We start from the raw sequence: 14664 nt of genomic DNA on the forward strand, positions 1-14664 counted from the left end.
AGGGTGCCCCACGGCGACGCAAGCTGCCCAGCTGCGGGGAGGCTGGGAGCCAGGAGGCATCCCGCTCCCCCCATCCTATGCATCCCCCTGGGGCAGGGCCCCTGCAAAGTGCCTCTGGCTCCCGGCCCTCCCGGGGCTGTGTCCCCTCCTCTCTTGTCCCAGCGTCGCGCACAAAGGTTACCGTAAACACGAGGGTTAACGAACGCCACGGGGGATGGGGGGGCGGGGGGGGTTAACCGGCGAGGAGGTGAGGGGGTCTCGGGGACGGGCGCTGAGAGCCCCCCGCGATCCGGTGCAGCCCGGAGCCAGGCTCCGCCAGCGGAAGGTGTGAAAGTGTCACCGCGCGGGAGGGGTTAGAGGGGGTACGGGGATGGCGGGGGGGTCACAGTCTGGAGTCTTGGCTGTGGGCTGAGCCATTGCTGCCGTGCACGGGGGAGGCAGCTGCCACCTCGCTCCGGTCCTTCTCCGGCTGCAGGGGCTGCACCTCCAGGTGGGACTCGATGGAGGGGCTGAACGGTGGGGCGTAGCGCCCGCTGCGGTGCTCTGCCAGCGCCGGGCCCCAGTCCTTGCTTGCCTTGGTAGCGTTTTTCAAGCGCTAGAGAGAGAGGGAGATAACGCGGACGGGTTTAGCACCCACCGTGCTCCTGTGCCCCAGCCTCCACCAGCATGCCAGCAGCTCCAGGGGTGCCCCATGGATGCTGCCTGCACACATGGACAAGGGGGTCTAGTCCCCGGCCACCCACCTCCAGCAGCGTGTCCCCCTCGGAGCAGCACACTTTGTAGATGGCATAGATGGGGATGCAGATGACAGAGGAGAGCGCCATGAGGAAGCCGATGCTGATGGCCCAGGTGGGGTAGATGTAGTCATTGTAGGAGATGGGCCGGTACTGGATCACTGTGAAGACCAGGATGAACTGGGGAAGGACAGGCAGGATCAGCAAGCGGGGAGCAGCCAGTCTGCTCTGTGTCCCCTGCAACTGCCTCCCACAGCCCAGCAACCCCGTCCCGAGGGTGGGCAAGTGGGGGGCCCCAAGTGGGCTCCCAGACTCCCCCCGTGACCCTGCGCCCCACGGTCGCAATGCTCACAAAGATGATGGCAGGTGAGATGAAGCGCCAGCAGATCTGGAAGAAGAGTGGGGGTGGGAAGCCCAGCATCATCTCAATGTCCTTGAAGTAGTTGCGGTGTCCTGCGGGGAAGAGCAGCCGTCAGCCCCCACCCAGCCGGGCCGGGTCACCGGTGGGACCTGAGCCCCCTCCCAGCCCTGCCCAGCACCAGCTCCACACCCCTGGTGGTGGGACCCAACACGCTCCTTGTGCCATGCCTGCCCTGACTGGCCAAAGGCCTGGCACTCCTCAGCCAGTTAGCACACAGCAAACCACCAATTGGCCAGAAGTTGGCACACTCCCTTTCCCACTGGTGGTCCGGGGTGGCCCTGCCGGCTGATTTGCTGTAGGCAGTTGCACCTACCGTAGATGTACATGATGGCCACACACATGATGCAGGATATGACGACCAGGGAGAAGCTGGCGGCATAGTTGTCCATCAGCAGGAGCCAGTAGATGCCCGCCTGTGAGAGGGACTCATTGGCACGGCTGCCCCAGTGGCACCGTCGCTGTTGGCTGCCAGGGCTGGCACGGCAACACATGGCCCAGCTACCACCACCGAGGTCAGCACGGCAATGCTTAGTCTGGGTACCATCACCAGCGTTGGCATGGTAACACCAGGCCCCGAGTACCACCACCAAGAGGGTGGTCATGGCAACAGTATGGACATGGCTGGTAGCATCAGCATGGGAAGGTCACTGTGGCAATGGCACCCAATCACCACAGTCCCGTGGTCACCTACCTGCGTGGTGAGCGGGACGCCCAGTAGGAAGCCCGCGATGGCCACCCCCAGTGTCACAAAGGTCTTCCGGCGGATGATCCACTCATTTCCCACCTCGTCCACAATGGCTGTGACCAAGGTCTCCAGCAGGCAGAACTGCACATGAGGTGGAGAGGGCACCACGTCAACTTGGACCATCACCTTGTCCCCCACCATGCCACCCTGCTGCTCCACCCCAACCTCCTGGCCCCATCACACTGCCCCACCATGACCTACCTGTGTGCCCAGCCCCAGGAGGATGAGCATGAAGAAGAAGAGGATGGACCAGAGGGGTGAGATGGGAAGCAGGGTGAGGGCCTCAGGGTAGGCCACGAAGGCCAGGCCAGGGCCATGGTCAGCCACCTTGGAGACGTCCACACCTAAGTGGTTGGCCATGAAGCCCAGGATGGAGAAGATGACGAAGCCGGCGTAGACACTGGTGGCACAGTTGGTGATGCTGATGATGATGCTGTCCCTGCAGGGAGAGTGGTCAGGCTTGGTGGCAGGGCTAGGGGACAGCAGAGGGGAGGGGCTGGGGGGGCCACGGCTGGGCACTCACCGGTAGCAGTTGTTGTGGAACTTGTTGTAGGAGGCCATGGTGATGAGCCCACCCCAGGCACAGCCCAGCGAGTAGAAGATCTGCGAGGCCGCGTCACCCCACACCTGTGGCGGCGAGGCGGTCAACGCTGCGTCCCTCGGCCCCGCTCCCCACCAGCCACCCACCACCCCCAGCCCCGCTTACCTTGGCGTCGAGGATCTTGTCCCACTGGGGAGTCAGGTAGTACATGATGCCGGTGAGGGCCCCCTCCAGCGTGATGCCGCGCACGAAGAGGATGGTGAGCACCACATAGGGGAAGGTGGCTGTGAAGTACACCACCTGCGGGGCGGCACCTCAGTGGGGCAGAGCCACAAAGGGTGGCCAGGGGTGTGGGGTGTGGCTATGGGCTGAGGGAGGGGCTATGCACCAGGGGATGGTTTATTGTCCAGAGTGCGGAGTGATGGACCAGGAGGAAGGGGTATGGACCAGGGGGAGGGGCTACGGTCAGGGAAGGCGGAGCCATGGCCACATGGGAGGAGCTGTGCCCAGAAGGGCTGTGGACAAGGTGCAAGGCATGTGGCCTTTCCCAGAGCAGGAGGAACATGCAGAGGGCTGGGACTGCTCCTAAAAGGGATGGGGCTGTGCCCGGGAGCAGTGGGGCCACAGCACAATCGGAGGTGTATTCCCAAAAGGGGAGGGGCTATGCCTGGACAGGGTGTGTTCACCCCTGGGGGCGGGGCCCGGATGGGGAACACATGGGTACCTTCCCCGAGGACTTGACGCCCTTGATGAGGCAGAGGAAGACGACGACCCAGGAGACGCTGAGGCAGCCCAGGAGGGGCAGCCGCACCTCGCCCAGGTTCCCGATGTCATCCGACAGGTTTAGCACGTACCGCCTGCGCGGGGGACGCAGCAGGCGTCAGCGGGACCCCGCCACCACTGCCTCCCCCGTCCCCCTGCCCCTGTCCCCGGTACCTCCAGTACTCCTCGCTAGGGCTGGTGCGCTTCTGGGTGGTGTTGAGGAGGTGGGTGAGGTTGAGGGCAGCGCGGCTGGAGAGGTTCCCGTCCAGCACCCCCACACAGTCGCGTGTGTTCCAGGAGTTGCTGCAGAACGTCCAGGGCAGCACGCGCGTCATGGACACAAAGAAGTAGTAGAAGGCAATACAGATCACCACGTTGTAGTAGATCCCGATGTACGTGGACACCACCATCATCCCGTAGCCCACGCCTGGGAACAGCACCGGGGAGGGGTGAGCGGCATGGCGTGGCACGGTGCGGGCACGGCGTGTCACGGTGCAGGGAGAGCGGGTGGCACACAGCGCTGTCGGCAGCCTTGCAGCCGTGCTGCGGCTCAGGGCTTGGCTGTGGCACCAGGGTGGGAGCACCGCGTGGTGCCCACCACCTCGCACGGGGTCCTCCACCTCCAAGCAAGCCCAGTGGTGCTGAGGGTCCCCTGGGACACATGGCAATGCACAGGGGGTGCACGGCCTGCAAGTCTGCAGGCAAACCCTTGGGGTCTGCAGCCCTGGAGAACCTCTGAGTGGGGTGCTCTCCGTGCACGGCCATGGTGACTTTAGGGCTGCAGCTACCTGGTGGCAGGTGACAGAGGCCACACAAGGACAGGGACGTGGATCCAGGCTGAGCATGCCACAGTGCAGAGCACGTGGGAGTGTGTGCACAGGCTGGCTGCACTCAGAGACAATGTGTGGGTGCGTCACCTGGCAGGCAGCATACAGGTGTGTGCCAGGGAAGCTGGCACCATGGGAGCACATCGGTGTGCAAGGTACACCCGGAGCAGGGTCCAGCGAGCTCTGAGCACAGCCAGCAGCCATGCTTGTGGGCACAGCACACACCACCCACGGGGCAGGGAGGGGACCGCAGGAGTGTGCCCACAGCCAGAGGGATCACGGGCACCTGCAACATGTTCAGGGGACCCGAGTGGCCTCTGCAAGTGGGACACGTGTAGCGTGCACAGGGATGTGTGTGTAATGCCTGCAGTAGATGCCAGTGCAGGGCTGGGGTGTGCACAGGGTGTGCACAGGGACCATGTAATGCGTGCCAGGAATGCTGGGCAGGCTGCGTGTGCAGGGCAGCACAGCCTGGGGCGGGCGCACCGGGGAACCCTGCAGCACAGGCAGCAGTGCGCGAGGCGCCCGTGCGCGGGGCTGTGCAAGCCGCAGGTGCCCACGCGGAGCTGTGCGACGTGACAGGGGTGTGTGTGCAGGGGATGCATGGGGTGCACGAGGGCCGTATCACGCGCCAGGCGCTGTGCGGGCAGGCGCCCCGTGCCAGCAAGTGCCGGCGGGGACGGGCAGCCCCTTACCTTTGAACATGGGGCTGACCCTCCAGACGCCGAGGCAGCCCTGGCTGGCAAACTGCCCGAAGGAGAGCTCCATGAAGAAGAGGGGGATGCCACAAAACACCAGCATGATGAAGTAGGGGAACATGAAGGCACCTGGCAGGAAGGAACAAGAGAGTGAGAGTGGGCCATGAGCCCAGGCACGGCCGTGTCCCCACGCCCTGCAGCTGGGGACAGCAAGCACTGCACGAGGCCGGGCGCACACCCCCACCCTTGCCCCGAGGCACCCCGCTCCCCCGGTCCTCCAACACCCACCTCCCCCATTGCGGTAGCAGAGGTACGGGAAGCGCCAGACGTTGCCCAGCCCCACGGCGTAGCCCACGCTGGTCAGCACGAACTCGATCTGGTTGCCCCAGTTGCCACGCTTGACGCTCTTGTCCTGCTTGCCCCGCTCCCCGGGCACGGCGCCGTTCTGCGGAGAGATGCCACGGGGCGCGTCAACCAGGGACCCCCCCGCCAGCCCCATTGGAGGGGCAACAGCCAGCGAGTGGGGCTGGGTGGTCCCTTGCATCCTGCCCCATCCCTCCTCCGTGCCAGCCCCCCTCCTCGCCATGCACAGGCAGTGCCAAGGAGGGGGGAGGGCAGCGGCGGCAGCCCCCCCCCCCCCGATGAATAGCTCTGCCCAGAGCCCGGCTGCAGCGAAGGAAGAGCCTGCAACTCATACAAAGCAGGTCCGGGCGCCCGAGCACAAAGGGGCCTCTGTTCCCCTGTGCCCCCTCCTCCCCGCGCCCAGCAAGAGAGAGGCCCCGCTGGGTGGCCACTGCCCATGGCTGAGGGGGAACGGTGGGACCCCCGGGGTGAAGCAGGAGCCCCCCTCAATGGGGAGTGAGGTGCAGTGACTAGAGCAGGGGGGGGCTGGGTGTCCCCTCGGCAAGGCACCCTGCCGCAGCTGGGGTCCTGCCGCCGGCGTGGCACCGTGCTCGGGGCAGTGCAGGGGGTTCCCGCACAGGTGGGTCCCCTGGGGACAGCCCCAGCACACAGCCCTCTCTTGCCACAGGGGACCTGGCGGGGGCTGGACTGGGGCAAGAAAGGGCGCTTTGTGCAGGCTGCCACACAATGCGAGCTCACACCGTGGACAACAACAACATGGACGGGCGCCCATCACCCCCGACGGAGATGACACCCATGACCCCGTGGCTCCATCCCAGCGTGGCTCCAGGCTCTCACTAATATCCTGCCCGGATGCTGCTGAGCTCCAGCAGGTTGGGCTGAAGGCAGATGGCATTCTGGGGCACTGCGGGTGCTCTGAGCCCTCCCAGCTCCACCCAGGGCCAGGCGACAGGTGCACGGGATGAGGGTGCTGGTCAGTCCATGGCCCCATAGTACCCATGGCCCTGTAGCACCCATGACCCTATGGGAGCAGCATGGGGTTCCAGCAACCCTAGGAGGATGCTGGAACTCCATGGTGCCAGCCCCCCACCACAGACACTCCCGCACCCACTCCCACTCCTCCCCCCCACTACACCCCCTACCCCACCATGTGCCCCCCACGATGGCTGACGTGGGCAGCGAGCAGGCCACAAATGGGAGCAGTCGCTTCAGATCTGCTCACGCCGGCAGGGCGCGGGCAGCAGGCGCGGTGCACCTAACCGTATCATTCGATTAGGGCCGGCACAGCCGGGACGTGATGCCCGGCGACTCCGGCACCGCGCTGCCAAACAAAGCCATCTGCTGCGAGCGGGGCCCGCACGCGCCGGGGATGCGGGGGGGCTGCCGGGGTGTAGGGCTGGAGGAGAGGGGTGTTGGGGGGATCGGTGGGTGCTTTGGGCAGGGCTATAGGGGTGATACACTGGCTGTGCCCAGCTGGGGCACCGGGGTGCACGTGCCAGACCCCATGGGCAAAAGCTCTGTCAAAAATGAGCTCACAGCAGCCCCAGGTGCTGGAGGAGCCCCCTGGGGGAGACTCTTGTTGTGGGGTGCTGAGGGGGAAGAGGGCTGAGGGGTCTCCAGGGTTGGGAACAATGACACTGGCACTGTCCCCACGCTGGGGCACGCTGCCTGCTTGGGCAGGCTGATCTGATCAGGAAGCCTCTGATTAAGCTGCTCGCACTAACGAGGCTCCTAATGAGCAGCACAGCCAGCAGGAGGGGGGGGGGCAGCACTCCAGCCTCCCTGGCAAAGGGTCTTAGGGGAGACAACGCTGCATGGCCCCAGCTCAGCCTGGAGCCCAGGTGCCTAAAGGAGACCTCATCCCTGTTCCAAAGCAAGAGGGACACCCCTCTTCTCAGGTGACCCTGGCATAGCTTCTTCCCCTTCATGCCCAATGGTGCACCCCAGCTTTGAGCCGCCTGGCACCAGTGTAACGAGAGCGCCAGTCCTCTGTTGCCCCCACCCCCTTCCTGCAGCGTGGGGCTTCAGCACGCTTGTCCCCAGTAAAGGAGCAGCCACATGTGTGCCCATGCGTGCACAAGCATGCACACGTGCGCACACGCTTGCGTGCTCATCCCTCAGCTTGCTACATCCCCCCTCCCCCCCTCCCCAAATCTGGGAAGGTCACCCCGTCCTTTACACTCATTAACCTGCCTCCCAACCTCAACATGGTAAAATTGGGTTGGGGGGTGGGACACACAGAGAACCCAGGTGTCTGGGAAGATGAGACTCACTCCCACCACTGCCATGGGGCTGGGATTGAGGTGGGCTGCAAAGGGGGAGCTGCCCTCAGCAAGGATGCAACCTCTTGAGGGAGGAGGGTGGTCCTGCTCTCACACCCCAAATTTTCCATGCATATGCTCCCATGCTTGGGTGAAAACATCAGTGGAGAGGGAAGGCCGCTCTGGGCACGCCGAACATCCCCGAGGGGACGTTCGGGGTGCCCAGGGTGACTTTCCTCCCCCTTCCCCATGGACCCCCCCCCAAATGGCCAAAGCTTCCCCAGCCCAGCAGAATGGTCATCATCCATCACGCCGCCTGGCACCAGAGCCTTTCTCATGCTAAGCAGCATTGCCTCGCACAATGACATCTTGGCTGGGGTGCCCGGATGCCCCCCACTTCCTGAAGTGGACCTGATTTATGGCTGGGAAGCTTGTGGCGGTGGTGGGGGTTATGCTGGGAGGGGATGTCACCATGGGAGGCATCTCCAGAGTGGCCCCCCTCACTTTTCACTCCCTCTCAGGGGTATTTCAACCCAGCAGAAACACTTCATGGGGCATCAGCCTTAGCCAGCCCTGCCCTGACCCAGGGGGAATCCCCAATTCCTGCCCCAGCCTCCTAATGGGGTGCCCAGGCTGTTCTTGCAATGCCAATGCAGGCTATCAGTCAGCCCCTGATGTCATCAGCCTGATGTCATTACTCTTTGCCATGGCCATGGTGATGCAGTCATGGCAGGGGATGCCGGAAGGTATAAATAGATGCTAATTACATCGTTTGCCAAAATAGCTGCTCTCCCAAGGCAAGAAAGTGGAGTGCAGGATGCCTGAGGCAGGGGAACCCCAGCCTGGGGTGAGGGTCCCTGATGATGGAGGGATGGGGTGACTTTGAGAGGGGTATCCCAGGTGCCTCCACTGTCCAGCCACGGCTCCTGGGTGCTGCGGTGGCGAGGTGCCCCTATGATCAGCCTCTGCACTCCCTGCCCCTGGCACACAGGGTGATGAACCCACAAGTCCCTGTCCCGCGTCAGAGGCTGCTGTGCTGGGCCCTGCCAGCCTGCCTGTCCCGCCTCTGCCAGTCCCACCGGCACATCCCAGCTGTCCCTCTGCCGTGCCCAGCCCTATGGTTACCCCTGCCCTGATGCAGCAGAGGCACGGGTGTGGGGGCACAGGCACCTGGCACAGCATGGGCAGCAGCAGTATCAGCCATGGCTGCCAGGATGGGCACAGGCAAGGGGGCACTCCCACGGCCAGGGTGATGCAGTGCTGAGAGAGATGTACAAATCCCAGGACCCCCCAGCAGTGTCCTGACCACCCCCCATGCAGGGAGGCTGCCCAGCCCCACTGACAGCCCTGAGTGTGCCCTACCAGCCACTCGCAGCAGCACCAGCCCAGCCCCAGGGTGCTGGGCAGGGCTGGGGCAAACTTTAACATTGCTCACTGATGCCCATAAAACAGCAGGGGCAGAAAGGGGATAAATTTTCAGTAGACTCTGCCCTGAAGCACTGAGCAAGGCAAAGGGGTGATGGGCATCCCTCTTACAATCAGTAGGTTCCACAGTTCACAAACACAAAATTGTCAGGCAATCTCTTCTCACTCCCAACACAGTTGAGATCATGGAGGGGCTTGGTGAGGTGTCGTGTCCTCCCTCCCCCAGGGCACCCCACGTCCCTGGCTGTGGGGCTTGGGGGTGCCTCCCCAGCATCCCATGGCACAGAGCTGCAGCTGTGCCATCGCTCCAGAGCCAGCACAAAGGGGCTTGGAGAGTCACGGCGGTGGGGAACAGTGCTGGCACAGCCGCCATCCAGCCTGACCCCCTGCTCTGTCCCCCAGGACCCGCTCTCGCCTCTCCACTGACCTGCTGAGGGGGCTGGGGGGCAACCAGCTGCCAGCGGCTGCCATTCAGGGGACAGGCCAGACTGGCCAGCTCAGTCAGTCCCTGGCTTCATTGGCACCTGCGGGTCCAGTGCAGCAGCTGCCCGCCCACCTCCCCCTGCCCACTGCCTCCAGCACTTGGCACCACTCCCCGCTCACCTCCCAGTCAGGCTCAGTCCCTCACCACCCGCCTTGGCCACGGCACCGGTGCCCCACCACGCCACCCACCTCAGCACCATCTCTGCCTGCCCCATGGACCTCCATGCCTCAGTTTCCCTGCAATGAGCCATACCCCCACGAGGTAGGTGCCCCCCCGCAGCAGGCACAAGCAGGGCAGGCTGCGCAGCAGGCTGAGCCCTGTCCTGCTTAATGAGGCCTCATTAGCAGGGTCCAGCTGCTCGCAGCCCTGCACGCTCTGGCATGCAGCACTGCCCTACCCACAGGCACCGCTGCCCGTCTGGCCGAGGCGGGGACCCACATTTGCGGCATGGCAGAGGGCTGCATCCCCTTGGAGCCCCCTGGTCCCATACCCCAACACCCCTGGCCCTACACATGTGTTCCTGTCCCTATGCCCCACGTTAACCCTGGGCACTCGAGGGCTACAGGGACTGGGTATGGCCCCACTGGGGGATGGGGGTGCAGGGACAAGCCTGCCCACTGGCACATCCCCAGCCTGGTGCCATGCTACTTCACTCTGACGTCATACCGTTGGCGACATCATGGGGTCTCCATGGCAACACTCACAAGGTCACTGCCCGGCAGGGGACCATCTGGCTAGCAGGAGGGCTGTGCCATGACCCCCCTGCCGCTTGGGCACCCCAAAGCATCCCCGCTCACCCCTTTGCCAGTGCAGGGTGGACACCCAGTGGGGTGCCATGTCCCTCAGGAAGGTGGGCACAGGGTGCCCCCCAGCCAGGCTCAGGGTGCCCCAGCTGCTCCCAGCCCCGCACCCTGGCTGGGGAGCGCAGCCAAGGCGCCAGCGAGGCGTGATGGCACGCCAAGGGCGGGGGGACGGGCCGGTGCTTTCGGGCAACCATCTGGGGTCCGGGCAGCGGCGGCCGCGCACATGAACAGCACACGTGTGCAGGGCCGGCGCTCAGCCCTCCGTGCCTGTCCCCATCCCCTCCCGCACCGGCCACCCAGTAGCTTAGGACATGCCCCATCCATGGGATGGCAGCACCCAACTGTGCCCCCCTGGGACATGTGGAAGCCTAGAGCCACCCCACACTATGCCAGGCCCAGTGACCCCAGCCCATACCTCCAGCCCAGCCCCACACTCCAACACACCCTGCAATGCGCCCACAAGAGCGTCCCTCTGTGCCCTGGTTCAGCTGCATCACTTTGCCCAGGCCACTCGTGTGCCATCACCAGACATCCTGCCCTAGGCACACTGTCCCCCGTACCCCCGCAGCAGCCTGAGCATGGCACAGCGGGACCCACTGCCCTATCCCAGGAATGCCAGGCCCTGTGCCAGTCCACAGGAGCACAGCGCTGCTCCCCTGGCAGCCTGGCCAGTGGGCAGAGGGGATTGCCAGCCCCATGGGGACACGCTGCTGGAAACAAAGGACCCACAGCTGGATCCTGACCTTCCTGACACCCCAGTCTCCATCCAGTCTGGCTGACAGTGCCAGGGACACACCAGTGAGACAGGGGCACTGGGCACCTCAGGGATGGTGGTGGGTCTCCCAGCCCCTGTCACCCCATCCCTGAGCAGGACTGCAGGGATGATGCCCAGAGACCTGGGACCTGGTGCCACCATCCCCTTGCCGGGCTCCTTCCCACCCAGCTGCCTTTCTCCGGCCCCATTCTCCCAGGGCAAACACAATTCTCCCAGGGCATTCAGGCAGAAAAATCCCCCGCCAGCCCCCCCATTGCTGCCCCTTGGTATTCCGGGAAGGACTCCCGCAGCCAAGAGCCACTTCCGCAGCTCCACTGGACGCCCTGCCCATGGCCGCTGGCTGGCGGCACTGCACTGCTGGAGGTGTCTGGGACAGGCAGGGCCCCCCCAGCCCTTAACCGGCAGCATGGTGGGTGCACGTGGTGTTTGTCCGGGGTGGGCTGGGAGATGGCAGGAGCCCACCTGAGCCAGGCATCCTACAGCCAAAGGCTGTCCGGCCATGCCGGCAAAGCAGCCCTGGACGTCAGGAGTTGCTGGCACTGCTGCCTGAACAAAGCACCCTGAGGAGGACAAAATAAAGTGTCCTTAAAGACTAGGGAGTTACAAGCTGTCAGACTCCCCTCATTTCCCTGTGGCCCCACGGGGACCCCCCTGCCCGGCCACATAGGGACTGAACCAGTGCCAGGAGCTGCCCTGCACCTCATCAGGCACCCACTATCAGGGTATCTCTGGCGTTTGGGGGGCAGAAGGGGGCACTGCCCAGCCTCCTGCCTGCTGTTTTGGAGTGAGCGTACCCAGGAACATCCACAGAACACAGAGCCTGCAAAAGCAAAACACAGCACCCTCGGCACACCCGGACCAACAGAAGGGCACAGGTCCCAGCCCACAGGTGGGGAAACTGAGGCATGGCTGCACATCACCCAGCTGCTGCATCCCTTCCCAGGCAGGGCACAGTGGGCATCCCAAGCCCCACCACCAACCCACCTGGTCCTGGGGCTGTGCTGTGGGCTGCAGCAGCAGAAGCTGCACCTGCAGGCAGGGATGAGAGGGCAGGAAGGGATCACGCTCTACCAGGCAACTGGCAGAGCCCTGGATGCAGGCCAAGGAGATTAGCTCGCTTCCCTGGTGACCCAGGCAGCTCAGCAGCCAGTGCCCGTCCCGCCGCGGCTCCTCCCAAGGCTCTCACAGCTGGTGCAGCACAGGGATGCTCCGGGAGCTGGGATGCTCTCAGAGGGACCTGCCTTCCTCCTTGCAGACCCCATGCCAGCCCCTCAGCATCCCCTGTACCCTGCACAGGGGTGTCCTTGCGCCCCACAAACAGGAAGCCGCAGGCAGAGGGCTGCAGGCCAGGACAGTGAGCACAGCGTGTGCCAGACCCCATGGTCCCCCACCTGTCACCCCATGTCCTGGTCCCAGCATGGGCTGGTCAGGTACTTCTGAGAAGCCAGTTAAAGATTGACCAGGAGCGGGTGGGTGCTCCTGGGCGCCTGGCTCCCTGCCACAGGTGCCAGGCTCGGTCCTCACCCCAGTGTGATGCCGGTTGCTCCAGCCAGGGTAAGGACGCAGCGGTAGCAGCATGGAGCCATGGCAAGTGCCCCACATGTGTATGAGCACATCCCCATGACAGACCCCTGATCGAGCCTCCCAGCCAAGGGCTTCTCCTGGAGAAATCTGCCTTCCCACCCCACTGACCCCTCCACACTGCCTGCCGCAGGCCGGGCAGGAGCTGGGCTCCCTGATGCAGGCACAGCCAGTGGGGCCACAGAGGAGCCACGCACACGCGAGCACGCTGGAAGCGCCTGCTGGAGCACACCGCTCCCCTGGCTCTCGGCTTCCCAGGGAAATCCTGGCTCCAGGCCCTCTGGCTGGAGCATGCAGCTATTTCGGGAAGCCCCCCAGGAAGGGGAGGGCCCAGCAATCATGTCGGCCCTGGCGTTCAGCTCTCATCCATTGGGAAAAAGGGAAGAGTCAAGCACAACCTGGGCTCACCTGCACAGTGCAGCACAGCAGCCTGGCACGGAAAGCGGAGCTCGGGGCTCCCAAACCACTCGCTGCACGGCAGAGCTGCCACAAGCACAGGGCCACCGCAGCCCTCCAAAGAGGATGCACACCAGGCAAGTCCAGCACCCACCCAGGGCACTGAAGCCATCCCGGGTGCAGACGAGTGCAGGGCAGCACACAGCATCCTGCAACACATTGCTTGTGAGTACAGAGGGTCGGGCACTGCACCAGTGCCTGGAAAAACCTGGCTCTGCCCAAGCACCACCGTCCCAGCCCAGTCTGGGAGAGCCTGCCGGGTGGAGGCAGGGGGAAGCAGCCCCACACTGTGCCCCTCTGAGGGCACCTATCCTGCTCCCTTTGCCAAGGGCAAGTGGAGGAGCCACCCAGCCAGGGCTTTCCTGCCTTTGCTGCCTGCCTGGAGAGCTGGAGTGGGTGATATGGCAGGGCAGAGTGCCTGAGACAAGCGATAGCATCTCCAGGCATGGCGGGACACCTCATCCTGGGAGCCCCGTAGGTGATGAACTCAGGGTGAGCAGCGGCCAGTGTCTGCCCCACAGGCATCATATTGGAGGAGCTCCAAGGTGCCACAACCCTGCCCGAGGGTCCCAGAGGGACACCAAGCCTTACAGGAGCCCCAGCGTCCTGCTCTCTGCGCCGAGTGTTCTGGGTCCCCGAGGCAGTGGCCCATGCCAGCCCGCTCTCCACGCCCCGGCACTTACCAGCAGTCCCTCGTTGCACTTATCAGCCATCCCTGGAAGCGGGAGCGTGGTGCCAGCTGCCCGCTGTGGGGTCCCTTGCCTGTCCGCTCTCCGTCACGCTGGTTGTGGCACCGGCGTGCTTCAATCCACTGTCAGAGCGAGCTGGGCAGAGGGAAGAGAGTCACCAAGAGAGATATGACTGGTGGGGTGCACATGTCCCCGCCCCGGGCCTCCCCCTCCTTCCAGGAACCAGGGGGCTGTGCCAGGCAGGTCGCTCCCCTGTACCTGCCCACAGGGCACACGGGAGCAGGGCTGGCGGGGGATGCGGGGCCTGGGGCCAAGTGGCCTGGCAGCGAGATCCCTTCCTGTTGGCTCCAACCCCCTCCCGCATCTCCAAACCCCCTGGCACCCACACGAGCGGTAGCTCCCAGGTGTTTCCCAAGAAGCAGTTAAAGATTTACCCGGTCAGGACAGGCGACCTTGTGGGCAGCTGGCTGCCGGCCTCCTGGTGGGTGGGCGTCGGGGGCCCCGCAAGCTCTTCCCCAGTGAGAGCTGGAGCCGAAGTGGCTGCAGCACACGGCAGCGCCGGGACTGGGCACTGAGCGGGGCCAGCTCAGGGCTCAGCTGCCGCGCAGGACACAGATGGGAAACGATTGCCTTCTGCCCCGGTGCATCGCGTGCACGTGCCGCGCAGGGGGGCCAAGCCGCTGGGCTCTGCCAGGCGCCAGGTGCTGCCGGACAGGGCACGGGTGCAGGCAGCTGCCTCCCCTGCCCTTAACCCTGCCTCAGCCCGGGGCTGCTGAGGGCCCCAGGGGAGCACCGGGGCCTGACCTCACGGAGAGGGGCAGCCGCTCTTGCAAAACACCGGTTTGCTTGTCCGTGCAACAGCATCGCCGTTTGCAGATCCCACACCAGCACTCGGTGCCCTTGCTGGCTGTAGAGGATCTCTGACCCCCACCAAGAGTCCCCAACTACCACCACTACCACTGGCTGAGCACCCCAGGGCCTCTCCCCCGGCCACCATGAGTCTGAAGCGATCAGCAGAGGGGCATGAGGCCCTGAAGCCGTGGACAAGGAGCATGGACGGCTGAGATAAAGGGCAGGGGTGAGCCCACAGCCCCTCCAG

At 64.7% G+C, this 14664-nt stretch overlaps 1 protein-coding gene across 1 annotated transcript; it reads right to left on the minus strand.

Moving 5' to 3' along the window:
- Positions 1-382: 382 nt before the first annotated feature.
- On the minus strand, positions 383-13668 carry SLC6A9 (solute carrier family 6 member 9). The gene is made up of 13 exons (XM_086617671.1): positions 13560-13668; positions 5017-5173; positions 4726-4857; positions 3378-3630; positions 3166-3298; positions 2607-2741; positions 2424-2527; positions 2102-2339; positions 1847-1981; positions 1469-1568; positions 1087-1187; positions 744-914; positions 383-595 (listed from the first exon to the last, which is right to left on the minus strand). The coding sequence occupies exons 1-13, from the start codon at positions 13587-13589 to the stop codon at positions 383-385; spliced, it is 1902 nt and encodes a 633-aa protein (XP_086473797.1). The 5' UTR covers positions 13590-13668.
- Positions 13669-14664: the final 996 nt, after the last annotated feature.

This window comes from Tauraco erythrolophus, chromosome 10, assembly GCF_009769465.1.
Source record: "Tauraco erythrolophus isolate bTauEry1 chromosome 10, bTauEry1.pri, whole genome shotgun sequence".
NCBI lineage: Eukaryota > Metazoa > Chordata > Aves > Musophagiformes > Musophagidae > Tauraco > Tauraco erythrolophus.

Bases quoted from the DNA above. Each gene is read 5' to 3' on its own strand.
- SLC6A9 (XM_086617671.1), bottom strand. From the start codon at position 13,589: ATGGCTGATAAGTGCAACGAGGGACTGCTG. The intron at 1,982-2,101 runs GTAGGTCATGGT...CCTCATGTGCAG, and splicing joins TCCTGGGGCTGGGCACACAG to TTCTGCCTGCTGGAGACCTT. The intron at 1,569-1,846 runs GTAGGTGACCAC...TCCCTCTCACAG, and splicing joins GCGTCCCGCTCACCACGCAG to GCGGGCATCTACTGGCTCCT.